General features: G+C 45.1%; 1 protein-coding gene across 1 annotated transcript in view; it reads left to right on the top strand.

Annotated features, from left to right (window-relative positions):
* Positions 1-27,877, top strand: part of PLXDC2 (plexin domain containing 2) — an 830,569-nt gene that overhangs the window by 456,735 nt on the left and 345,957 nt on the right. The window contains exon 2 of the mRNA XM_030199473.1: positions 18,716-18,927. Coding sequence (XP_030055333.1) covers positions 18,716-18,927 — 212 coding nt within the window. The remainder of the gene's footprint in view (positions 1-18,715; positions 18,928-27,877) is intronic.

The following is a 27,877-nucleotide window of genomic DNA, read 5'->3' as shown; positions in this document are numbered from 1 at the left end:
TCTAAATGGCAGATGACGTTTAATGTAAGCAGATGCAAAGTATTGCATGTGGGAAAGAGGAACCGGAATTATAGACTACATCATGCAAGGTTCCACGTTAGGAGTCGCAGAACAAGAAAGGGATCTAGGTGTCGTCGTTGATGATACATTGAAACCTTCTGCTAAGTGTGCTGCTGCGACTGAGAAAGCAAATAGAATGTTAGGTATTATTAGGAAAGGAATGGAAAACAAAAATGAGGATGTTATAATGCCTTTGTATCGCTCCATGGTGCAACCGCACCTCGAATATTGTGTTCAATTCTGTTCGCCGCATCTCAAAAAAGATATAGTGGAATTAAAAAAGGTACAGAAAAGGGCAACAAAAATGATAAAGGGGATGGGACGACTTCCCTGTGAGGAAAGGCTAAAGCGGCTAGGGCTTTTCAGTTTGGAGAAGAGGCAGCTGAGGGGAGACATGATAGAGGTCTATAAAATAATGAGTGGAGTTGAACGGGTAGGTGTGAAGCGTCTGTTTACGCTTTCCAAAAATACTAGGACTAGGGGGCATGCGATGAAGCTACAACGTAGTAAATTTAAAATGAATTGGAGAAAAGTTTTCTTCACTCAACGTGTAATTAAACTCTGGAATTCATTGCCAGAGAATGTGGTAAAGGTGGTTAGCTTAACGGAGTTTAAAAAAGGTTTGGATGGCTTCCTAAAGGAAAAGTCCATAGACCATTATTAAATGGACTTGGGGAAAATCCACTATTTCTGGATAAGCAGCAGTATAGAATGTTTTGACCTTTTTTGGGATCTTGCCAGGTATTTGTGACCTGGATTGGCCACTGTTGGAAACAGGATGCTGGGCTTGATGGACCTTTGACCTTTCCCAGTATGGCAATACTAATGTACTTATGTACCCTTGGCAAGAACTTTCAAATATTTTATAAATCCAACAGGCCAACTTGAAAGAAGTTCAAGCAGTTAAAGGCCAGTTTGAGCCTTCCATGAATATTTTTGTCCTCAAAGAAGAGAGTTTGGCTCAGTGAATCTTCTTATATCTGGTAGTGGCTGTTTTAAATAATTGGAAGGGTACGAGGTAGGTGTGAGTAGAGGATGACTGTTGGCTAAAGATGACATTGAATTGAAAATTAGCTCTTTTATATGGGTAAAAGTTGTCTCTGAAGAAATCTGTTGACTAATTTTGCTTAATGCTGTGTTTGTCGTTTCACTTTTCCTGCTGTTGATCTGCATTGCAGCCTCTCAACAGGCCCATAATTAAACCTTATACTTGCTGTATCTGTCAGAATTTTTGGACCGCAGGCATTTCATTAATCCCCCAGCAGGTTTGGTAGTTTCAGTGGGTTTGCTGAACTGTGCACGTCTGCATTCAGCAAGAGCTTTGTAGTACTGCCTGCTTGCCTTGCTTTTGTCCGAAGATGTTTAAAAACAAAAAAAAGAGAGATTGCTGCAATTCCTCAATAAGTATTCCAGAATTATAACACACTGGTTTTATGGAAGCAGTCAGTTAATTTATTAATGTATGAAAGTGTTCTCCATTGATTTCATAGGTAGCTGGACAGGTAAAAGACTGTATAACTTTTTAATTTCTAAAATTGTGCACTATCACAACCTTGGTCCTGTTCCCTGTAATCCGCACAGAACTCCCCCTCTTGCAAGCAAAAGATTATCCCATTTCCCGGAGGCTCACATTTCCCCTTACCAACATATTACTGCCTATAAGGTGGGCCTTTGTTTTCTCTGGCTAACTAGTGGTCTATGCCCATCACATCTCATTCTTCTATATATTGTGCTATTTTGTTAATGCTTATATTATATTATTTATTTATTTATTGGTAACATTTGTATCCCACATTTTCCCACCCATTAGCAAGCTCAATGTGGCTTACATAATAACGTCAAGGCGATCGCCAAGTCCAGTAGATATTAAACAAATACAGTTTAAAATAAGGGTAAGGTTAGGGTATAGAATGATGTACATGCCCTCTTGATAGGGTTAAGCACAATGAGATCCTTCACAAATCTTCTAATATAATAAAACGCACCCTCAACGTTCTGAGGACAACGTTCTGAAGCCATCTGACGTCACTCCCAGGCTGAAGGGTTCGTGGATTCATGGTGTGAAGCCTTCAAACCAGCCAGCCGTCTCTGCCCCGCCATCGCGTCAAACGTCATGACGTCGAGGGCGGAAAAAAAAAAAATTCCGGCAGCGCAGCGTCAGGGAAGGAGGCGGCGCTCCTGACGTCTCTAGCCTTCCCTTCGCTGTGTTCCGCCTTCTTCTGACGTCAGAAGAAGGCGGAACACAGCGAAGGGAAGGCTAGACGTCGGGAGCGCTGCCTCCTTCCCTGACGCTTCGCTGCCGGAACCGCCACGGAGGTAAATTTAAAAAGAAAAAAAAAGGGATGTTGGGGGGAGAGAAGAGGATGGCCAGTAAAGTTGAAAAATGGGAGCGGGAGGGCAGGGGAGAAACGACAGCATGGATGCGAAGGGGGGGCATGGATGCGAAGGGGGGGAGAAGAGGGCAGGCCAGGCTGGGACATGGGAGAGAGAGGAGCATGGATGCGAGGGGGGTCATGGAAGGGAGAGAGGGGACTTGCCGGAAAAGGATGAATGGAGGGGGCAGGGGACAGAGGAGCATGGATGGGCATGGATTGGGAGGGCAGGGCTCAGGGAGAGAGGGGAATTGCTGGATAGGGATGAATGGAGGGGGCAGGTGACAGAGGAGCATGGATGGGCATGGATTGGGAGGGCAGGGCTCAGGGAGAGAGGGGAATTGCTGGAAAGGGATGAATGGAGGGGGCAGGGGACAGAGGAGCATGGATGAGTATGGATTGGGAGGGCAGGGAGAGGGGAATTGCTGGATAGGGATGAATGGAGGGAACAGGTGGGCATGGATGGATATGGATTGCAGGACAGGGCTCAGGGAGAGAGGGGAATTGCTGGATAGGGATGAATGGAGGGGGCAGGTGACAGAGGAGCATGGATGGGCATGGATTGGGAGGGCAGGGCTCAGGGAGAGAGGGGAATTGCTGGATAGGGATGAATGGAGGGGACAGATGGGCATGGATGGAAATGGATTGCAGGGCAAGGCTCAGGGAGAGAGGGGAATTGCTGGATAGGGATGAATGGAGGGGACAGATGGGCATGGATGGATATGGATTGCAGGACAGGCCTCAAGGAGAGAGGGGAATTGCTGGATAGGGATGAATGGAGGGGCCAGGTGACAGAGGAGCATGGATGGGCATGGATTGGGAGGGCAGGGCTCAGGGAGAGGGTAATTGCTGGATAGGGATGAATGGAGGGGACAGATGGGCATGGATGGATATGGATTGCAGGGCAGGGCTCAGGGAGAGAGGGGAATTGCTGGAAAGGGATGAATGGAGGGGGCAGGGGACAGAGGAGCATGGATGGGCACGGATTGGGAGGGCAGGGCTCAGGGAGAGAGGGGAATTGCTGGATAGGGATGAATGGAGGGGACAGATGGGCATGGATGGATATGGATTGCAGGGCAGGGCTCAGGGAGAGAGGGGAATTGCTGGATAGGGATGAATGGAGGGGGCAGGTGACAGAGGAGCATGGATGGGCATGGATTGGGAGGGCAGGGCTCAGGGAGAGGGGAATTGCTGGATAGGGATGAATGGAGGGGACAGATGGGCATGGATGGATATGGATTGCAGGGCAGGGCTCAGGGAGAGAGGGGAATTGCTGGATAGGGATGAATGGAGGGGGCAGGTGACAGAGGAGCATGGATGGGCATGGATTGGGAGGGCAGGGCTCAGGGAGAGAGGGGAATTGCTGGAAAAGGATGAATGGAGGGGCAGGGGACAGATGGGCATGGATTGGGAGGGCAGGGCTCACACTCTCTCTCTCATATACAATGTCTTTCTGACTCTCACTCTCACACACTCTGTCTCACACTGTATCACATTCACTCTCTATGTGCCACACAGTCACTCACACACTCGCTTGGTCTCATACACTCACTCTCACAGAGAATCTGTGTCTCACACACACACTCTCTCTCTCGCCCACACACACACACTCTCTCTCACACTGTGTCTCACATACACACTTGCACACACTCTCATTCTCACACACACACTCTCTCACAAACACACTCACACCCAGACTCACTCTCTCTCTCACACACACACACTCACACTTTCACTCTGACTCTCAGTCACTCTCACATACACTCTCCCAAACATACACACTCCGAGGAAAACCTTGCTAGCGCCCGTTTCATTTGTGTCAGAAAGGGGCCTTTTTTACTAGTTATCAATAATACAGAACATGTATATCTGTGCTCAAAGATATTACACGATGTGATACCCACAAGCGAGCCTTCTCCGGAGTAGCCCCCACACTCTGGAATACACTGTGTGAAAGACTCCGTTTAACACAAGACTATCTCTACTTCAGAAAGCAGGGAAAAGCTTGAATCTTCAACCAGTCCTTTAATGGAAGAAGTAACTAAGCTGTTAGTCTCACTCACACACACACAAGGAGTGACATGGAGGGACATAGTCGAACGGGGCCATCCATCTATAAGGGCGGCCATCTCTAATGACAGCCCCATAAAGTGGGGTACACGACTGCATTATCGAAACAAGATGGTGGCCATCTTTCGTTTCGATAATATGGTCAGGGACGGCCAAATCTCAACATTTGGGCCGCCCTTAGAGATGGCCGACATTGATTTTTGCCGATAATGGAAACTAATGGCGGCCATCTCAAAACCGACCAAATCCAAGCTATTTGGTCATGGGAGGAGCCAGCATTTGTAGTAGACTGGTCCCCCTCACATGCCAGGACACCAAATGGGCACCCTAGGGGGCACTGCAGTGGACTTCACAAATTGATCCCAGGTGCATAACTCCCTTACCTTGGGTGCTGAGCCCCCCAAAAACTCACTCCCCACAACTGTACACCACTACCATAGCCCTTAAAGGGTAACGGGGGGCACCTAGATGTGGGTACAGTAGGTTTCGGGTGGGTTTTGGAGGGCTCCAATTTACCACCACAAGTGTAACAGGTAGGGGGGGATGGGCCTGGGTCCGCCTGCCTGAAGTGCACTGCAGTACCCACTAAAATCTGCTCCAGGGACCTGCATAGTGCTGTGATGGAGCTGGGTATGACATTTGAGGCTGGCATATAAGCTGGCAAAAAAATGTTTTTAAAAAATTTTTTTTGGGTGGGAGGGGGTTGGTGACCACTGGGGGAGTAAGGGGAGTGATCCCTGATTCCCTCCGGTGGCCATCTGGTCAGTTTGGGTACCTTTTCAAGGCTTGGTCATGAACAAAAAGGGACCAAGTAAAGTCGGCCAAATGATCGTCAGGGCCGGCCTTCTTTTTTCCATTATCGGCCGAGGACGGCCATCTCTTAACTATGCCCCTGTCCTGCCTTCGGTACACTGCTGACACGCCCCCTTGAACTTTGGCCAGCCCTGCGATGGAAAGCAGTTGAAGCCAGCCAAAATTGGCTTTCAATTATACCGATTTGGCTGGCTTTAGGAGAAGGCCGGCCATCTCCCGATTTGTGTCAGAAGATGGCCACCCTTCTCCTTCGAAAATAAGCAGGATGGGCTGCACCTATCCTAGCTGAGATAATATTTAACCATCTCTCTGACCTCATGTGCAGCTTTCTTTAAATTAGTCACCTTACTTTCTAATTCTTCCTACTTTCTTACTCATCTATATGTTACAACTTTGCCTTACCCTGCTTCTACCCGATTACTCTTCATGGAAACCAAATCTTCAAGTAAATTTTACACCATCCTAGGTTTAGTTTCGATTTCAGCAGATATCTTAGAATGATTATGGAAACAAATAGTTCACAAAAACTGAAATACGTTATTTATTTTATTTATTTATTTATTAGGATTTATTTACTGCCTTTTTGAAGGAATTCACTCAAGGCGGTTGTACAGTAAGAAGCAATCAAACATGAGCAACAGGCAATTACAGCAGTAAAAATATTCAAATAACAATACATAGTACACTACTTACAATGTCAACACAATACGTAATAGAACATTTTAATTGATACTGAATGGTATAAGCAAAGATGGAACATATAGATAAGAGAATAGTAAGAAGAGGCAGAAAGTATTGTATTGTACTGGTAGCCAATGAAGTTTTTGCAAAAATGGTGTGATGTGGTCACGTCGCTTGCAACCTTCTATGAGTCTTGCTGCTGTATTCTGAATCAACTGAAGCTGGTGCAGGCCCTTTGTAGTCAGACCATTGTATAGTGCATTGCAGTAATCCAGTCTTGATGTTATGGCATGCACAACTGGGATAAGATTTACCTTCTCGATGTAAGGAGAGAGGCAGCGTAGCTGTCACAAATAGTAGAAGCAGCTCTTGAAGGTTGCTTGGATTTGGGGAATCAGAGTAAGTGTTGAATCTAACTGTATTCCAAGGTTCCTGACTTGTGATTTGAGGAGGAGTTCATACTTCCCAAAAGGGATTTTGATGTCAGGTATGTATCCACTTGTGTTAAGGACCCAGAGAAGCTCGGTTTTACTTGAGTTCAGGCAAAGTTTGATGTGTTTAGCCCATTCTTGAATTGATGTTAGAAAAGTGATCAGTTTATTCAAGACTGTAGGTAAGTCAGGTTCAATGGGTATGAGCAGCTACACATCATCTGCATAGATGTAGAACTGAGTGTCCATTGACCGAATCAGCTCAGCTAGTGGATTGAGGTAGATATTGAACAGAATAGGTGACAGTATCGATCCTTGTGGTACCCCGCAGGTCAGTGTCCATGGTGGTGATGAGTTGCTGCCAATCATTATGGATTGTTACCTGTCTGATAGATAGGACCTGAACCAGGCAAGTACTGTTCCATTGATACCTGTTTCTATCAGTCGTGCTAGCAAGATATCATGATCCACAGTGTCAAAAGCTGCTGAGAAATCTAGCAGTACTAACATCGAGGCAAATCCCTTGTATCGGTTTCTGTGAAGATCATCTAGCAGGGATACAAGGACCATTTCTGTTCCATAACCGGGTCTGAATCCAGATTGACATGGATCTAGCCAGTTACTCTTTTCTAGCCATTCATTAAGTTGAACACAGACTGTTTGTTCTATGAGTTTCCTTAGAAACGGGATGTTGGATACTGGCCTGTAACTTTCAAGTTTGTCCTGGTCAAGGTTGTTTTTCTTCAGCAGAGGGCAAACCACTGCCCTTTTTAATGCTGTTGGTAATTGCCCATTAGAAAGAGAGGTGTTCACAATTTTTGTGGTGCCTTCTATAAGGCCCATACTTGCCTGCTGCACTATCTTTGATGGGCAGGGATCGAGGGAACAGGTAGTTGGTCGGAGGTCTCTTAGGATTTTGTCAAGGCTGTCCTCTGTCATTAGGTTAAAAGTGTTCCATCTGTCTCTGTTAGGAGGGGCGAGTTTGTGCACCCCAGGTTGACTGGTTGGGCACTGGGTGGGATTGCCTGTAATTCTTGGTGGAGACTTTTAATTTTGTTGGCAAAGTATGCAGCAAAATCATTGCAGTTCATTTTAGAATGGGCAGGCTGGTTTTGTTGTGGGGGTTGCAGTAGGCTGTTTACTATACTGAACAGCTGCTTCGTTGAATTGGCAGCCTATGCAATTCATTGAGAGAAATACTGTTTTTTGGTTGCTGTTAAGGCTTGGCAGTACTTTGCCATGTGCTTCCTGCAGTTTAGCCTGTCTTCATCCAGGTGAGATTTGCACCATCTCCTTTCCAGTTTTCGTTCTTCGCGTTTAAGGATCTGAAGTTCTGGAGAAAACCAAGGTAATCGTTTGTGAGTGGGGCATAAGACCTTTTTTAGTGGTGCTGTTTTCTCTAAGGTCTTGGCTAAGCAGGGCTGCCGAGGGGGGGGGGGGGGACAGGGGGGAACAAAATTCCTGGGGCCCGGGCCTCCAAGGGAACCTGGTGCCGCAGTCCCACCTGCCACCACCACCGGGCCCCTTCCACCCGAACCTCCACCAGCAGAAGTGCTGTCTTCTGTTCTGACTCCGGCGTGCGCGGCCCACACAGACGCGCTCCTCTCAGCTGATCTTCGCTGTACTCTGCAGGGCTTCTGTGTGTCTGTGCATCTGACGTGCAGGACGTCAGACGCACAGAAGCCCTGCAGAGTACAGCGAAGATCAACTGAGAGGAGCGCATCTGTGTGGACCGCGCACGCCGGAGTCAGAAGACAGCACTTCTGCTGGCGGGGGTTTGGGTGGAAGGGGCCTGGCCCGGTGGCGGAGGCAGGTGGGACTGTGGCACCGGGCCCCCCTCAGGGGGGGGGGGGCGACGACAACCTGGGAGGTGGCAGTGGGGGCAGGGCCCAGGGGGCGGGGCCCAGGGGCGGCCTTGTCCCGGGCCTGGCCCAGTCTCTCGGCGGCCCTGTGGCTAAGTGTGTATTCCAGATGTCAACTTGTTCTGCCACTGTTGTCTTTTCATCTATATGCGGATAGTCCAAGGCCTCTAGGAAATTCTCAGCGGTCAGCTTTTTTTTTTGTCTCTGATCTCCTTCCAAACTCTGGGAGGTGCCATTTGTTTCAGGTGGTCACTTAGGGAGAATTTAATTAGAAAATGGTCTGACCATGATAGGGGTGTTATTTCAATACTTTTAGGTGGGAGATCCAAGATGGCCGCCGAGTGAATCGAACATGTGCGAGAGCTCCTGCGATTAACAGCATGTTCAAAATCAAGAAAAAGACTTTTGTCACGTTTGTGGCCGTGACCACCCTCATACTTACCCTGTTTCTGGGAGTCAGTGGCTGTGCTGGCTTCTGCTTGTCTCTGTGTCTGTCTCTGTCTTAGTTTCTCTCTGGCTCTGTGTGCTGATTGCCCTACTGAACCTCACCTGTGTGGGCTATGCCTCTTCCAAGATGGCTGCCGCCTCTTCCTCCTTGCCAGTTTCCAAGATGGCTCCCGCTGTTCCTTCCTATGGAATGACTGCTTTGTGTGTCAAGCCTCTGTTTGGTTGCAAGGTGATTGCTGCAGCTGTGGCTCTGGTCTTGATGGGCTTTATTAGTCACCTGAAGACTACAGTCCTGGCCTTTGCATTGCCATTCCCTCCGCAGTGCTTTAGGTCCCGAGGTTAGTGTGCTGTGAGCACCGTTTGCTTTCCTTGTCTTTTGCTCTGTGGGTTTTCAGCCCTTCTGTGTTTATTGTTCTGTGGGCTTCCTACCCTTCTGTGTTATTTGCTTTGTGGGTCTCCTACCCTTCTGTGGGTTTTCAGCCCTTCTGTGTTTATCGCTTGTGGGTTTCCAGCCCTTCTGTGTTTTGCTCTGTAGGTTCCCTGCCCTTCTGTGTTTATTGCGCTGTGGGTGTTCAGCCCTTCTGTGGTTATCGCTTTGTGGGTTTCCAGCCCTTCTGTATTTATTGCGCTGTGGGTTTTCTGCCCTTCTGTGGTTATCGCTTTGTGGGTTTCCAGCCCTTCTGTATTTATTGCGCTGTGGGTTTTCTGCCCTTCTGTGTTTATCGCTTTGTGGGTTTCCAGCCCTTCTGTGTTTATTGCGCTGTGGGTTTTCAGCCCTTCTGTGTTCTTGCTCTGTGGGTTTCCAGCCCTTCTGTGTTCTTGCTCTGTGGGTTTCCAGCCCTTCTGTGACCATTGCTTTGAACCTACCTATTGCCAGAACCCGGACATTCCCTGCTTGTCTGCCTTGCCATCGCTTAGGTGCCAGGGGGCACCCCTGGATCTTCATTCCTGCTGCCCCTGTAAGTCCTACCGGCTGCCAGAACCTGAAGGCTCAACCCGAGGGGGTAGGCAGTCAAGTGTAGGTGAAGCCTAGGTCCAGTCCGGGTTCCAGTCCAGTGGGTTCCGGTCCGGTGTGTGTTCCAGTCCGGGGGATTGTAGTCCAGTGTCCCAGTCCTGTGTCCTCCAGTCCGGGGGATTCTAGTCCAGGTGTTCCGGTTCGCTGGGCAGTGCCTGCAGTCCCTGCCGTTGTTCTTATCCAGTGTGGGTTGGTGGGTTTTGCCTGCTGCTGTCGCTCCTCGTCAGCAGCCCAAGGGCTCACGTTTGCTCCAGAGCCCGGTCCCGCGGGCTCAGAACCTGACAGAATGCAAAGGCCATGAGCCCGGCAAGAACCCCCACCCAGCTGACCCAGCTGGGGTCCAGCTCCATCGTTGTTCTTGATCCTTCTATGACTCTTCGTCAGTATCGTGGGAAACTTTTGTCTCATCCTGTTTTGAAGAAGACCCCTGAAGCGGCAGCTGAGAGAAAACGTGTCCGGTGGCTTGGAATCGCTGAAAACCCAGTTTCAGATATGGACCCTTTTATCACGCTCGCTGAATATCGCCGCAGCCTGGTCTTGAATCCAGCTTTGTGGGATACTCCTGAAGCTGTCGCAGAGAGGAGACGTCTTGGGAATTCCATGCTCTGGGCCCAGCAGGGGTCCAGTCCCATTCAAGCAGCGCGCCCAGACAAGCCTCTGAATCCAGTCCGAGCAGCACGTCCAGCCAAGCTTCAGAGTCCAGTCCGAGGGACGCTTCTGACCGAGCCTCCGATGCCAGTTCAGGTGACGCTTCCATTCGAGTCTCCGAGTCCAGTCCGTGGGGTGCTTCTGACGGAGCCTCAGATTCCTATGCAAGTGGCGCTCCAGGTCAAGCCTCCAGTCCTCGTTCAAGTGGCACGCCCCTTGAAGTCTCGGAGTCCAGTCCGTGGGGTGCTTCTGACGGAGCCTCAGATTCCTATGCAAGTGGCGCTTCGGGTCGAGCCTCCAGTCCTCCTTCAAATGGCACGCCCTTTGAAGTCTCCGAGTCCAGTCCGAGGGAAGCCTTCGATGGAGCGTCAGATTCCTGTGCAAATGGCGCTTCGGGTCAAGTCTCCGGTTCTTGTTCAAGTGACCCGTCCAGCCAAGCCACTGAGTCCAGTTCGAGGGGGGCTTCTAACCAAGCCTCCGATGCCAGTCCACAGGGTGGTTCAGGTGGCACCTCCGCTTCCAGTCTGGAGGGTACCTCCACTCAAGCTCCGAAGGCCAGTTCGAGTGGTGCTTCCGCTCGAGCCTCCGATCCCTGTCCAAAGGGTGTGTTCTGCCAAGCCTCAGTTAAAGTCCAGTTCGCGGGGCGCTCCCAGCCAAGCTCCTGAGTCCAGTTTGAGGGGCCCTGCCAGTCAAGCTTCTGATTCCAGTCCGGGTCCCAGTCCCGGTTCAACTCCTGTTCAAAGTTCCAGTTCCAGCCAAGATGCTGACCCTGCTCCGAGCTCCAGTTCCAGCCAAGATGCTGAGTCTGTTCCAAGTTCCAGTTCCAGCCAAGATGCTGACCCTGCTCCAAGCTCCAGTTCCAGCCAAGATGCTGACCCTGCTCCGAGCTCCAGTTCCAGCCAAGATGCTGAGTCCGTTCCTAGTTCCACTTCCAGCCAAGATGCTGAGCCTGCTCCTAGCTCCAGTTCCAGCCAAGATGCTGAGTCTGTTCCAAGTTCCAGTTCCAGCCAAGATGCTGACCCTGCTCCTAGCTCCAGTTCCAGCCAAGATGCTGAGTCTGTTCCAAGTTCCAGTTCCAGCCAAGATGCTGACCCTGCTCCTAGCTCTGGTTCCAGCCAAGATGCTGAGTCCGTTCCTAGTTCCACTTCCAGCCAAGATGCTGAGCCTGCTCTGAGTTCCAGTTCCAGTCAAGCTTCTGACGCCCACCTGGGTCCCAGGCCCGGTTTGCTTTTTGACTCTAGTCCGGGTCCCAGTCCCGGTTTGCTTCCTGAGTTCAGTCTGGGGTCCCTCGGAGAAGGGTGCCTTTTGAATGAGGTTCCTCTTGATGCTTCCAAGTTCCTGAGTTGGCCCAGCGGGGATTGGAAGGAGCCTCCTGTTGACAAGTTCCGCTCCTGTCTGCCACTTTGGAACTTCTTTGTGACTTCCAGTCCAGTGATCTATGTCGGGCTTTTGAGACCCATCAGGAGGTTTCACCATAGTTACCCCTGGACACCTGAACTCCTCAGGGGGACCGAGAGGGGGGTCTTGAGGAGGGGGTACTGTCACGTTTGTGGCCGTGACCACCCTCATACTTACCCTGTTTCTGGGAGTCAGTGGCTGTGCTGGCTTCTGCTTGTCTCTGTGTCTGTCTCTGTCTTAGTTTCTCTCTGGCTCTGGGTGCTGATTGCCCTACTGAACCTCACCTGTGTGGGCTATGCCTCTTCCAAGATGGCTGCCGCCTCTTCCTCCTTGCCAGTTTCCAAGATGGCTCCCGCTGTTCCTTCCTATGGAATGACTGCTTTGTGTGTCAAGCCTCTGTTTGGTTGCAAGGTGATTGCTGCAGCTGTGGCTCTGGTCTTGATGGGCTTTATTAGTCACCTGAAGACTACAGTCCTGGCCTTTGCATTGCCATTCCCTCCGCAGTGCTTTAGGTCCCGAGGTTAGTGTGCTGTGAGCACCGTTTGCTTTCCTTGTCTTTTGCTCTGTGGGTTTTCAGCCCTTCTGTGTTTATTGTTCTGTGGGCTTCCTACCCTTCTGTGTTATTTGCTTTGTGGGTCTCCTACCCTTCTGTGGGTTTTCAGCCCTTCTGTGTTTATCGCTTGTGGGTTTCCAGCCCTTCTGTGTTTATTGCTCTGTAGGTTCCCTGCCCTTCTGTGTTTATCGCTTTGTGGGTTTCCAGCCCTTCTGTGTTTATTGCGCTGTGGGTTTTCAGCCCTTCTGTGTTTATCGCTTGTGGGTTTCCAGCCCTTCTGTGTTTTGCTCTGTAGGTTCCCTGCCCTTCTGTGTTTATTGCGCTGTGGGTGTTCAGCCCTTCTGTGGTTATCGCTTTGTGGGTTTCCAGCCCTTCTGTATTTATTGCGCTGTGGGTTTTCTGCCCTTCTGTGTTTATCGCTTTGTGGGTTTCCAGCCCTTCTGTGTTTATTGCGCTGTGGGTTTTCAGCCCTTCTGTGTTTATCGCTTGTGGGTTTCCAGCCCTTCTGTGTTTATTGCTCTGTAGGTTCCCTGCCCTTCTGTGTTCTTGCTCTGTGGGTTTCCAGCCCTTCTGTGACCATTGCTTTGAACCTACCTATTGCCAGAACCCGGACATTCCCTGCTTGTCTGCCTTGCCATCGCTTAGGTGCCAGGGGGCACCCCTGGATCTTCATTCCTGCTGCCCCTGTAAGTCCTACCGGCTGCCAGAACCTGAAGGCTCAACCCGAGGGGGTAGGCAGTCAAGTGTAGGTGAAGCCTAGGTCCAGTCCGGGTTCCAGTCCAGTGGGTTCCGGTCCGGTGTGTGTTCCAGTCCGGGGGATTGTAGTCCAATGTCCCAGTCCTGTGTCCTCCAGTCCGGGGGATTCTAGTCCAGGTGTTCCGGTTCGCTGGGCAGTGCCTGCAGTCCCTGCCGTTGTTCTTATCCAGTGTGGGTTGGTGGGTTTTGCCTGCTGCTGTCGCTCCTCGTCAGCAGCCCAAGGGCTCACGTTTGCTCCAGAGCCCGGTCCCGCGGGCTCAGAACCTGACAGAACCTGACAACTTTCAGCAAATGTAATTACTGTAAAGTAATATAGTTAAAGACTTGACGAGTCTTAGGAGGAAGATGGAAATCTTTGAAAATTACTCTAGAAGTAACAACTTACGTTTTATAAATTTTCCTCAACAAATGACTGTCTGTCCTCAGGAAATGTTAAAAAATTACATTAAGGAAATCTTGGGGGCTGGGGAAGACAATATCCCCCCCCCCCCCCCCCCCCCCCCACTTCTCACAGGTTTATTATCTTCCCACCAAGAGTGATGAAAATCAACAAGTTCAGAATAATCAGGTGCTAGATGTCTCCGCATTGTTGGAAACATCAGATACAGAACAAGTAACAGCAGCTACCTTGGTAGCTACAGAAGTTTTGACACCAGATAAAATTTGGATTTTGAGGATGTTTTTCAAAAATAAAGAAAAAACCTTTAAGGGTTTAAAAATTCGAATTTATCCGGATGTCTCAAGGGACACACAAAAAAGACGTCAGCAATTTCTTCAAATGAAACCAGAAGTGCTTCAGCTAGGAGGTACTTTTTTCCTTAAATATCCATGTAAATGTGTGACCAGATACCATTCAGAGAAATTTGCTTATTACGAACCTTCTCAACTTGTAGCCTTTATAACATCTAAACGAAATGCTGGAGGTTGAATTATCCAGCATTTGCTCTTGTTAAGAAATATAGGATTTGTGCACAGCCAATAAAATTTAATTAGTATTTCCTTGATCTCCAGGGTTTAGGGATCTTGGACTCGAATTGTGGACTTGAGTGAGGTTAATAGAATAATTTCTTTCTTATATTATTTTCTGTATTAACATTTTAATTTAACTGAACCTTTCTGTACAAGTATATCTTTGCTTGTTTAATAATAGAAATTAATTAAAAAAAATTAAATTAAAAGGGATATCCACCCCTTTGTAGAATACCAGGTCTAGTATGTGACCCTTTTCGTGGGTTGGAGAATTTGGTCACCTGTGTAAATGCTAGTGCTGTCATCGTGTCCAGAAAGGCAGCTGTGGTGGTATGTAGTGTGTGTGGTGATGTGTAGATTGAAGTCTCCCATGATCACCAGCCTAGGGTAATTCAGGATCACTTGAGTAATCAGGTCTAGGAGTTCTTGCACAGATAATGTGTTGATACGAGGTGCTCTGTGAATCATGAGCAGCCAGATTGGCTTCTCCTCTTCAAGTTGGATTAAAAGAGATTCTGATCCATGTATCTAGGAGATGGATATTCTGCACAGTTTGATTGTGCCCCGAATCAATACTGCTACCCCTCCACCCTGTCTTCCTGGTCTTGGTTGATGTTGGATATTGAAACCTGTTAGGCATAGTTCAGCCAGTGGCAAACCCCCACTTTCATCTAGCCAGGTTTCACTTATTCCTAGGATGTCAAGATGCTGTTCATTTATGGCATCATGGATCACCGAGGATTTCTTTGCAGCTGATCTGGCATTCACCAATCCTATAGTTCCCAAGGGTGGTCTAGGGGTGCTGTACCCAAAGAAATGCAGCAGCCAAGCTATACCTAAATATTCAGCGCTAGCTGGTAATTCAAATACAGGTATTGCATATCTGGGATTAAAGAACCATGGCAGACTGTATTAAAATCAAATGCTGACTGTCATTGTTAAATATTGTTTCAAACTCTGTACTATAAACTAATGGGGCAATATTGAAATAGCTAGCAGTGTTGAGGGCCATGGGCATGCTTTACTTGAGATATACAAGCACATGTGCAAAGGGAAATTGCAGATGGCACTTCTCTTTAAACATGTGGACCACTGGGGAATGATGTATTCTGGATGTGCACAATTACATGCATGAGGCGTTCAACATAAGAGCCCTGCCTGGATGTTCTCTACCTGTTACAGGGTTGTACTTATTTGCTAATTAAAAGGTCCTTTTACTAAGCTGCAGTAAAAAGTGATCTGTGGTAGTGTGTTTTTGGTGCGCTGGGCCATTTTTTACTGCAGCTAGGGAAAAAAGGCATTTTCAATGGGGCTGTAAATGGCCATTCGCTATAATGAAAGGTAGCACACAGCTATTTACTGTCTGAACCCTTACCGCCAGCCATTGACCTAGCGGTGAGGGCTTACACGCTTATCATCTGCCTTTATGAAGAGATTCACGCAAGGCGGTGTACAGTAGGTACAGTTTAACATCAAACTTACAATTTTGTTAACAGCATAACAATAGTAAAATGTACAAGTATAAACATAAACACAACGAAAGAAGAAAACTTGAAAACAGCAAATTGAAACCAAATAATAAGACAACCAAGAAACGGGAACAAAAATATACACATCTAACAGCAATGAAATTCAAAATAAGAGATATAATACGATGTAAGCATAATAGTGATAGAAGATTTAACAAGCACACAATTAGATCAAATAATATTGCTATGATACTAATGTTTTTCCACAATACTGCTTACCATATAGCTGAGGTTCCAAATGCAGATGGAGACAAGATACATGGTACAGAGTCAGTTGGGCTAAATAGATGGATGCTAAACTAAAGGCAAGTTCTTTGTACAGTTAATCAAGATACGAAGAACTGGTCTAAGTACAGTCCAGGTGCAGAATGGGTGTATAGTCAGTCACCGTATGTATTAAAGGCTTGGGAGAAAAGCCAGGATTTTACCTGCTGTGGTGCTATCAAAAGACATATTTTGGCACTTAAGGGGGTAGTTGTTAAGGTGCATTATGTCCATAATGAATGTTCATTGCCCCTTAACATGCATTAAATGGCAATAATGTGCATTATATTACTGTAACACCGATTAATGTAAGTTGCTGCAGGATATACAGTAATGAGATGTAAAGCATTATTATTTAAATCAAATAACACTGCTTATGGTGAACACTGCAAACTTTGTTATTCTTGGAAATATATTGCCATCTAAAGCTGGAATTATCTTTTTCTGGATATGAGAGTATTGGGCTCCAAATCCATGGCTTGATGCTCCCGAGTCATATCTTAAAGGTAAAACTCCTTCTTCTTCTTCCCCAAACCCCCCTAATTATGCCCCCTATCCTGAAGCTCCCCCTTCCCCATTACAACTGTCCTTCTGAAGCACCTCCATTAAAACTCCCTCCCCGAGGAGCCCCCGTCCCATCCCACAAAGACCCCTGACCCTCTCACTGCCTCACCACCAGCCCAATCTAATGAAGTCACTGGTGTCTAGTGGTTACAGAACAGAAGCAATCTCTAGTTGCTCCTGCCCCTGGCAGCACTGGGCTCAAAATGGTGCCAGTGATACCTAGTGGTATTCTCATGGTACTGAAACCAGGAATCAAACTGACATATAAGGGCCTTTTTGCCTTTATACAGCAGCTTGACCACTAGCAGAGGGGAGATTGTTCTGCTAATTACACTCAAGACAGCTGGGACATCATCAGGTAGGACAAGGAGGGGGGCTGTGAGAGGGTAGGGGTCTGTGCAACAGGGGGAACTCCTCAGGGAGGAGGGTTGGGGGAGATGTGATGAGGGGTCAGGAGGGGGGATGTGTTTGCAGGAGGGAAGAGGAGGAAGAGGGAGATTTTGGCTTATTTTCCAAATCCTATAAGATGCTCCTGGGCAGTATGAATAGCGCAGCTTGTGAGGTTATTCATGTACCGCAGAGGTTGCTAATATGCAGTATGGGAATACCACATGTTAGTCACTCTCGTGGTAAACTATAGTGCAGTAAAAACCTGACTTAATAACTATCCCCATAGCATGTCGAGACTGGTTTGGAAATTGCTCATATTCATTTTTTTCGCTTCAGGCAAGAAGATAATTGAATATTTATAAGCAGTGGAAAGAAAGACTAGTAGCCCTAAGCAAAAACAACCAAAACATCAAAAATCTCTTCTGCCACCTGAGACTGTAGAGATTTAAACGCCATTATTATGTACTAACTTCAGAAAAGAGCAAGTTAATTAGCAAATATTTTCTTACAGCACATGAATTTTACAGAAGTACTACAAACAACAAAAATGTTTCCACTAGTTATTAACTTCTCTTGATTCATTCTGGCAAGAGAAAGCAAGACAACTATCTGTCAAATCTTTCACTTTTCTAACCCTCTCCAGCCCATTCAAATTTGGATTTAGCTCATCCTTTTCTCAGTACGCAAGTTACATTCAGTTGCGATGGGGGATTCCCTTTCTCCAGAGAGCTTACAACCTATTTGTACCTGAAGCAATGGAGGGTTAAGTGACTTTTCCCAAGATCACAATGACTAGCCATGAGATTTGAAACCTAGGGGCCCTTTTACTAAGGTGCGCCGAAAAATGGGCTGCGCTAGTGTAGGTGCGTGTTTTGGGTGCGTGCAGATCCATTTTTCAGTGCCCCAGTAAAAAAGGCCTTTTTAAAATTTTTGCCGAAAATGGATGAGCTGCAAAATAAAAATTGTCGCACATCCATTTTGGGTCTGAGACCTTACCACTAGCCATTGACTTAGCAGTAAGGTCTCATGCGTTAACCATGCAGTAATCGTCTAAGTGCGTAGAATGACAATTGCCGCCCGGTTTCTGCCTCGTGCCAGAAAATAAAAATTATTTTCTGAAGTATGTAGCGGATGCGCTTCAAAAATGAAATTACCACAAGGGCCATGCGGTAGCTGGGCAGTAACTCAAAACTGACGTACATTGGGCACACATAGGCACCTGTGTGGCTTAGTAAAAGGGCCCCCTAATTTTCCTAGGGCTCCTTTTAGAAAGGCGTGCTAGCGTTTTTAGTGTGCACTAAAAATTATCGTGTGCTTAATGCTAAGATGCCCATTGTATTCCTATGGGCATCTTAACATTTAGGGCCTTATTCTATAAAGGTTATGCTCCTTAATTTATGCTTCTAATTTATGAGCATAATTTATACTCCTAAATAACGAGCCTAATCTATTTTGGAGCATAGAGTATGCTCGCAATTTATGAGCATTAATTATGCTAATAATTGTAGGAGCGTAAACTCAGGAGCATAACCTTTATAGAATAAGGTCCTTAGTGCATGTGAATTTTTATCGTGTGCTAAAAACGCTAGTGCGCCTTTGTAAAAGACGCCCTTAGTTCTCAACCTGCTGCTGTAGCTATTACCTTCTCCTCTACTTCTGTTCAGCCTGTGCAGTCATAAGTAATATAGTGAGGAGTGGCTCAGGTGGAGTGAGAAGATGTTCATTAACTTAGTGCACATGTTAATTTTATTAGGTTATTTTTTTGTGTTTTATTGGTAGGTTTTAATATGCATTTACACACACACACCCTCTCTATATATATCTTGGTTCATGCCACTTTAAACCTTCTGAGAAGTAACAGTTTACATGATGTCTCACTTATCTTTCAAACAGGGGCGTTTTATACAGTGGCTCCAACTTCTTCTTGGATGGAAGAGAACATTTTGATGGACCTGAGCTTATATGGTCACAGGTGGAAACGGCATTTGGAATCCTTCAAATCAGTTGACACAACCCGCCCCAGCTTTGGAGAAGACACATCAGAACCCGGAGGTTTCACAGACTTGCTACTTGAAGAAGGACAAGACAATAGCACACAAATTGAGGTAAGCTGGCACTGCATTTGTGTTTCATTACCAGGCTTCTATTCATTTTTGAAGGGTTACATGTAAATGACTACATATCTGTAAGTATTGATTTTAGAAAAACTCGCTAATTATATGCCCTTTTTATGGCACCTAAAAGGATCAGTAGCAAAGGTTAGGACTTTAAAAATCGGGCATGGATGTTGTTTAAAAATATCATCATGGAAGCCCAGATTAGATGTATTCTATGTATTAACAAAGGTGGAAAGAAGAACAAATGACAGCCAGCATGGTTAAAAGGTAACATGAAAGAGGCTATTAGGTCCAAAAGAATGGAAAAAGAATCCAAATGAAGAAAATAAGAAGCAACATAAGCACTGTCAAACAAGATGCAAAGCATTGGTAAAGATGGCTAAAAGAGAATATAAAGAAAAAACGTGCTGTGAGACAAAAACTCATAGTAACACCTTTTTCAGGTACATCAGAAGCAGAAAGCCTGTAAGGGAATCCATGGGACCACTAGCTAATGAAGGAGCAAAAGGGGCACTCAGAGAGGACAAGGCCATAGCGGAGATATTGAATTAATTCTTTAGAAAAGAAGATGTAAGAGATCCACCTGTACCGGAAATGGTTTTCAAGGGTGATGATGTGGAGGATGACTGAGCCAAATTGACAAGTTAAAGAGTGATAAATCACCTGGACCAGATGGTATAGACCCAACAGTACTGAAAGAACTCAAACATGAAATTGTTAGTGATCTGAAACCTGTTGTTAAAATCATCTGTAGTGTCTGAAAATTGGAGGGTGGCCAATGTAACCAATTTTTTTCAAAGGGTGATCCTGGAAATTACAGACCGGTAAGCCTGACGTCAATGCCGGACAAAATAGTAAAAGCTATTATAAAGAATAGAATGATGGAACACATAGACAAACATGTTTAATGAGATAGCGTCAGCACGGATGGTGGGAGAATCAGGCCGCTCATTAGCAACCTGATGCTCTCAGGGAGGAAAGATAATGCCATCTCAAAGCTGGCATTATCTTTCCATGAATAATACAACTTGTGAGATTATATGTAAGCTACATTATTCATTTTCACTTGATTTGATTTATTACATTTTATATTCTACCTTTCATAGCAATAGCCACTTCAAAATGGATTACAATATTCCTGTAATAATAATCAGGTGCTCTGCATGAATTTTGAATTCTTTGCACTTCATTATTTGTCTTGTATTACCCTCAAAATGTGTATTAGGGGCAAATAACACAAATTTGCCATTTCATATGTATTATTGGGGGGGGGGGGGGCTCTGTTATTCACTTACAGCATGTTAGTAATTACTCATAATTAGCAGCAAAGGTAAAACAAAATACTTTCTCGGGTATCAAAAAGTGCTGCTTTAGCCTGGCTATTACTATATGCCAGTTACAAAGCTTTTTGGAACATGGAAAAATCTTGAAGCCCTCTGCTGAAGCCCGAGGACATTGTGAGATTGAGTTACCATGCAAATGACCTTTCATTTTCATACGCACTAAGACTGTTTTTCTTTTTAAATTGTTAAATATCTGTGATCATTTACATATTTTTCAAAGCCTGTTTGAGAATAGGGTCAGAAAATGTCTCCATTTCTCTATCCTACAGCTCGTTTTTATAAAAGATTTGTATGCAGTTTGTACGCTCTCTTTGTTGGCAACATACAATACAGATGTAATTTCTACATCCAGCAAATAAAATCTTGCTAATGCTGTAAATCAGGTAGACATTATAGCTACAATTACTGGTTGTCCATTAAAAAAATAATGAGTGTGGAAAATAGGGTTTCACATTTTCAGTCTGCTTTCCAAAGGAAGAAAAGGCTTATTTATTTATTTATTAGGATTTATTTACTGCCTTTTCACGCATTTTCAAAGCACTTAGATTTTCAAAGTTACATAGGTTACTATGGGGGCTCATTTTCGAAAAAGAAAAATGTCCAAAAAGTGTCATAATGCAGCATTTGGATGAATTTCTTCTCAAAAATGTCCAAATCGGTATGTTTGAAACCTATTTTACAGACGTTTATCTATGCAATTCATCTGTAGTGCATCCAAATCACAAGGGGGTATTTTGGGTTCAGGATTAGGGCGGGCTTAGGGCTTCGTTAACTCTTGGGCACATTATGGCCATATTGGAACAAAACGAAAACATCTAGGGCTAAAACTTCAACGTTTTAATATAGACCTGTTTTTAGAATGAATAAGGCACAAAAAGGTGCCCTAAATGACCAGATGACCACTGGAAGGAATCAGGGATATCCCCCCTTACTCCCCCAGTGACCACTGACCCCCTCCCACCCCCCCAAAATATGAATAAAAATAGTACTTACCAGCCTCTATGACAGCTTCAAATGTTGTAGCCAGTTCTAATAGAGCAGCAAGCAGGTCCCTGGAGTAGTGTAGTGGTCGGTGCAGTGCACTGTAGAGAAGGAGACCCAGGCCCACATCCCATTCTACTTGTCATAATTGTAGTGGAAACTGTTAGCCCTTCAAAACTCACCAAAAGCGTACTGTACCCATATATAGGTGCCCATTTCACCCATAAGGGCTATTATAGTGGTGTACAGTTGGGACGGTGGGTTTTGGAGGGCCCAGCAGACAAAATAAGAGGGGTTATGGTGAGATGTATACCTGGGAGCTTTTATATGAAGTCAACAGCAGTGCCACCTAGGTTGCCCCATTGCTCTCCTGGAATATCTGTGTGGCCAGTCTACTAAGATTTCTGGCTCCTCCTACATCCCACTAGGCTGCCCCTCTGCTCCTCTGTGATGTCTACATGGCCAGTTCACTGGGAATGGTGCTACATAGCCATCCATGAGAACTTTAGAGGTTTTTACCAAAACATCTACAATTGGACTTGGGTGTCATATCAGAAATACCCCTCCACATCAACTGGCTCACCTTTATCCATTTGTTTGTTTATACTATTGAAAAATTCTAACACATTGATAAGGCAGGACTTGCCTTTCCTCAGCCAACACTAACTCATTCCCATTAAGCTGTTTCTATATATTCAGTAGTTATGCTTTTTTTTAGTATAGCTTCTACCATTCTGCCCAGTACCCACATGAGGCTTACTGATCAATAGTTTCTCAGATTACCCTTGGAACCTTTTTAAAAAATCTACGCTACATTGGCCACCCTCCAGTCCTCAGATTGTATGGCTGTTTTAAATAATAGGTTACAGATTACTAGCAACAGGTTAGAAATTTCATGTTTGAGCTCTTTCAGGACTCTGAGATGAATACTGTCCAGTGCAAACTTAGTTAAGGAGCCCTACAGAGATGGGAAAATGCCTATTGTATCGGAGCTACAGCTGAATAAGTGAGCTAAATCTAAAATCCCTTTCCTTTCCCTTTCATTCTCTTCTCTTCCCAATGATTTTTTACCCTTTAGTTTGTCACTAGATCCAGGTTTAAAAACATTGGTAACCAGCTTTCCAAAAATGAGATCATGTCTGCCCCTTTAGCACCCTCTGGCAAACCGAGGAGCCTAATATTATTTCTGTGGTGTGGTGAAATACGGGACTTTTGTGCTTGTGATTTGTAATATTGCTTTATGACACTTTTTCCCTTTCATGGTATTTTCCCTGTTTGACCAGCGGGTGGTGTCTGTCCTCTGCACTATAGCTGTAGCAGAAGTCTGTTTTCCTTTTAGCTTACCTTCCCCAAAGAAAGGATGAAACCCCCTCAGGGGAAGAGTAACATGCCATGCCATTGGTCAAACACCCTTCGGGCTAATGCTTTGTACCCAGATTGTCCCTGAAGCCCAAGATCAGGCCCAGAAGGTTCTGGAATTCTCCAGTATCAGAGTGAGAGTGTGGAGGGGGTAGACTTTTGCACTGAGACCCTGTTCAATTCCTGTGAGCAGTTACTTTTCCTGATCTCCCCAGGTACTACTTAGGCAGAAAAAGTGTTTAGTTAGCTTTAATGCTGAGTACTTGTTATTTTACCTGTTTCTATTTGTTGTTTACCACTTTCACTGCTCACTATTCTACTTTTATTTGATAATAAACCTATTAGTTTGTTGGCTCTGATGTCCTACACTGACTAAGAATCCTAAAGCACACACAGAGAGGGTACAAAGTGCAGGTCAAGGTCCAAAGCAGTAGAAATAAAGAACTAAGTGCCTTCAAAATAGGGACACAGATCTTTTTAATAACGTAGCTTAAACATCAATCTTGTATCAATGACCCAGCAAGGGCCGTGTTTCGGTGCACTGCGCCTGCGTCAGGGGTCAATGAGTTATTCTTAAGCAATTCTGATTGTAAAGACCTGATGCACTAAATGGATATCCTCCCCGCATGATACACACTGAATTTCAGTGGCGTACCAAGGGGGGGCGGTGGGGGCGGTCCGCCCCGGGTGCACGCTGCTTGGGGGTGCCGCACATCTGTCGGCAACGCTTGTTCCCTGCTCCCTCTGCCCCGGAATGGGTTACTTCCTGTTCCGGGGCAGAGGGAGCAGGGAAGAGCAAAGCCGACAGGCGCGCGGCACCCCCCCCCCCCAGGCAGGTAAAGATGCACTCGGGGGGGGGGTGTCGTTTCGCCGGGGGAGGGAGGTCGTGTCTGTTGTTTCGCCGCTGGGGGGTGGGTGCCGCGCATCTGTCGGCAACGCTCGTTCCCTGCTCCCTCTGCCCCGGAACAGGAAGTAACCCGTTCCGGGGCAGAGGGAGCAGGGAACGAGCGTTGTCGACAGACGCGCGGCACCCCCCCTGCAGTTAAAGATGCACCAGGGGGGGTCAGGGGGTGTCTGTCATTTCGCCGGGAGGGGTCGCGCTGCACCCGGAGGGGGGGCGCATCGGCGATCCACCCCGGGTGTCAGCCACCCTAGGAACGCCACTGCTGAATTTTATTCTCTACTTCTCACAGTCTGATGCTAAAGAATCCTCTATAGACCAGAAATTAATCAAAATCCTGGCAGTTTGTGTTTTTGGTCTGTGAGTGGTTTTCTGGGCACTGTGGGTCCCCTAGGATTGTGGCCCCAGTGTCTCTAGAAACCATCGGGAAAATAACTTATGGGTAGGAGACTCACCCAGAGGCAAGTGGGACCCAGCAGGCGGATGGAGGGTATGCCAGTCTAGGTGCACATGTGTAGGTGAAGGCCTGGACAGTGCTGAGTAGGACATTCCAAGGTTAACTGCAGTTGGGTGCTAAAGGTAGCGCTCAGGTGTTACATGACATGTGGCTCCAATTAACTTAAGTCCTTGAAATTCTCCTGGAGTTTTGTAGTCGCTGCCATGTTAGTCGTAATCTGAATGAGTGGTGCTTTCAGTTTAATAGTTCACCCCTCAAGAGTTTCCAAATGTTGTTGGGAAGTAGCAATCTGTGAATTAATTCTTTCCAACCCCTGCCACATATCTCTGGAGATAGCCACATGATTTTGCAGCATTTCCTTGATAGTTTTAAATTTCAACATTACTAGATCACCCTCTGCATCAGGGTGAGGGTGGCGTCGTTTTATACCTTTTAAGCCCAGATTGCACCACAAATTGTGCTTCATCTATAGTCAGCTTCATAGCTATAAATATTAGAAGAATTTCACCCAAGCGATATTTTGTAAAGAGGAGGTTAGTGGCATTTAGATAACGATATTCTGCTACACGGGTAAGAGCTTCCTGCTCACATGTCCATGCGGCTCGAGTTCAAACCGGAAGTCCCCTACCCTTTAGTTTGTCAATTTGCTCTATTACATCCTCTATGCAAAAAAGAGGCAATTCTATAACAGGGCACCAACGTTTAGGGCGTTTAGGTACATATTTACATGGGTAGTGAGCTTAGTCTGTAAGAATACTTACACACAAGTGTTCTTATAGAATGCTAGTGTAAACTGGTGGAAGGATGGATGCAGGACCATAAGCTAAAGCTTAATTCGGAGAAAACAGCAATTTTGTGTTTTAATTACCATCCAGATTTAAATCCTTTATTTATTTATTTATTTATTGCATTTGTATCCCACATTTTCCCACCTCTTTGGAGGCTCAATGTGGCTTACAATACATCATGAATGGTGGAGAAGTATAAGAAATAAACATTTAGCATTACAGAAGGATCTTGGGTAAACATGATAGTAAAAAAGCATGATATTGGTATAACAAGCAAATGTTATGAGACAATTCTGGATAAAGTGGAGGGGTTCACATTTGTTGCTCTTTTATTTTATTTTTTTCCCCAGTCATTAAAATTTTGGGTGTTTAATTGGATTGTTCTATTTTACTAGAATTTCATTTAAACTCAACTTAAAAATTGCGCTTTATAAGGAAATATTTTGATTTGGCTCAATTTAAATGGTTGACTCATTCATTGATACTTTCATCACTTGATGTATGTAGTCTTTAATTTAATGTAGTGTACTTGGGCAGTACCAAACATTAATTTAAAGACTTCAGACAGTACAGAATATGGCAGTCAGACTGAGATATGGTCTTTCCAGATATGACAGTGTTTCCCCTCTTTGAAATAAACTGCGCTTAACTTTAGGCGAGGTTTATAGAATAGCACTAAGCACGTTTTTTTTCAGTGACAATTTGTTAGGTGCCATTTATAGAATTTAGTCTCATATGTTTAAACACCAAAATATACCCAGATTTGCCCCCGGGAATTCCTACCTTATACGCATATATGTGGGATCACTCACTGCATATATTTTTATATGTTATATGCTGACAAATGTTGCATAACATGTTTTCTACATGTAAAACCATGGTTAATATATAGAAAGTCTTTTTAAACATCCCCTTGTTCTTTATTTGGTGAGGATATATCTATGTTCTGCTTGTGTGACTGAAATGAGGTATTTTTGTTAATGTGTTACAGTATATCTATATAGGAATCTATAGCATTCTAGCTTCTGTTATTCCAGCAGAAGTAGCTGTTTAAATATTCAGTGATGACTTTTCATTGGTAGGGTCCTTGCTGTGTGATTCTGGGACTTAGACTTAATGCAGTTAAGGTGTGGTAGTTTTGCTCTGTGAGCTTTCTATATGACATTTTTGAAGGATTTTGTACAGTGGAGGGGAGTTTGCTTTACCAATATTTATCAAGTACATGCATGAATGATATCATTTTAAAATCTGTGTAAGTACTTGTGCATTCAAATTAAAATGCAGAAGTACTTGTGCATTCCACCCAAACTTTATCCTTGTGCCTTTCACTAGAAAAGTACACACTATCATGTTATGGCGCATACTTTCAACTAGTTGGTGTTCTATAAGGGATCATATTCACATACATACATACATACATACATACATACATACATACGGAGTGGAGGAGTGGCCTAGTGGTTAGAGCACCAGTCTTGATATCCGGAGGTGCCCAGTTCAATTTCCACTACTGCTGCTTGTGAACTTGGGCAAGTCACTTAACCATCTACTGCATCAGGTACAAACTTAGGGCCCTGTTTACAAAGGTGCACTAGCATTCATTAGTATTCCTAGGGGCTCCTACACAGCACACACTAATGAATGCTAGTACACCTTTATAAACAGGTTTCCATGATTGTGAGCCCTCCAGGGCCAGGGAAATACCCAATGTACCTGAATGTAACTCACCTTGAGCTACTACTGAAAAAGGTGTGAGCAAAAAATCCAAATAAATGAATATGTTGCCACATCCTCATGTAAATTATTAGAATACCCCAATGTGGGTACATACTTTATTGTTTAAAGTGCAAATCCCCTTATAGAATTATCCCCAGCATGAGTAATAATTCCCAGTGCAATATCCCTTTGAAAATTTATGACCTCATTCCTGCCCCCTCCTCGCCTTTTCCACTTTGGGGGGGGGGGGAGTGAAATTTTCAAAATGGCCTTCTTCACTGATAAACACACAGTTACCTGCAGAGATTCCTTTTGAAAATTGCCCCTTGTATGCTTAAATATAATCTGTATTCTAGAGGGGTTAGGTTGTTTCAGATGCCATGCTGGCTAAACTTCACAAATATAATTTAGCTTCATTTAGAATCATTAGCTACTGTGTGTGGCATAAAATATGTTTGTAGAAAATCTTAAGAAAGACTTTTATTTAAACTAATTATCTGTTAAATCCCAGGATATTTAAAGTTTCTGTTTGGACTTTTCAAGTGCTTTATTCTGCAAAATTATCTTTTCATTTAAGCGAAAGGGTCATGCTCTCTTTGCAAAATCAGAACATTTTTGTGCAGTATAAGACTTTTCAGGAATGAAAGGTCTTGTCATGTGTACTTCGAAGGTTAGCAAAATCAGTCTAGATTTGCTTAAAAGAAAGAGCTCCCCCCCCCCCCCCCCCAGATGATAATCACTAGTAAATGTAAATTACAGTAAATTACTACCCTTTGTAGGATTCATTGATTTCTTTTTAAGTATTCTCTTCAAAGAAGTGACAGAGAGTGAACTGGTCAAGGAGGAGTGAATTTCAGCTGAGAAACAACCACAGATTAAACCCATAGAGAGTCAGCATGAAATTAGTATCTGAGAAGAACATTCATTTTCTCACTTTTGTTCTAGCTATAGTTCAGCCAAGTTTTCCACTGCTGATGTCATCTAAGCTACTTAGCCAATTCCAATGTATCTCTGTCCCAGTTTTGTTTGGATTGCTAAATGGTATCGGAGAAAGAGGCATACATTTGTTTTTGTTGCTATTATTTAAAATGCATTGATTGCTTGCTTAAATCTGGAGTTCTTGATATTTTTCTAATGAAAGCAGCATAGATACCCGATTTAATGAGAGCACATTAATGCAGGGGAAGAAGGCATGAAAACACCAATTAATGCATGCTTGTGAAGAGATTATTGAAGTGACACACTTGGCCTGCTTTCCTTGCCCTTAAACTGAGAGCTGGCGTCCCCAAACAATGGTTCACAAGCCAGATATGACCCTTCAAGCGAGTGATTACTTTCTGGCTCATCGAGCGATGGATGTGGAGCAGGAGAGAGCGAATGAGAATAAAGAACA

The sequence above is a fragment of the Microcaecilia unicolor genome, chromosome 1 (assembly GCF_901765095.1).
Source record: "Microcaecilia unicolor chromosome 1, aMicUni1.1, whole genome shotgun sequence".
Lineage (NCBI taxonomy): Eukaryota > Metazoa > Chordata > Amphibia > Gymnophiona > Siphonopidae > Microcaecilia > Microcaecilia unicolor.
This window is presented reverse-complemented; position numbering and strand designations above follow the sequence as displayed.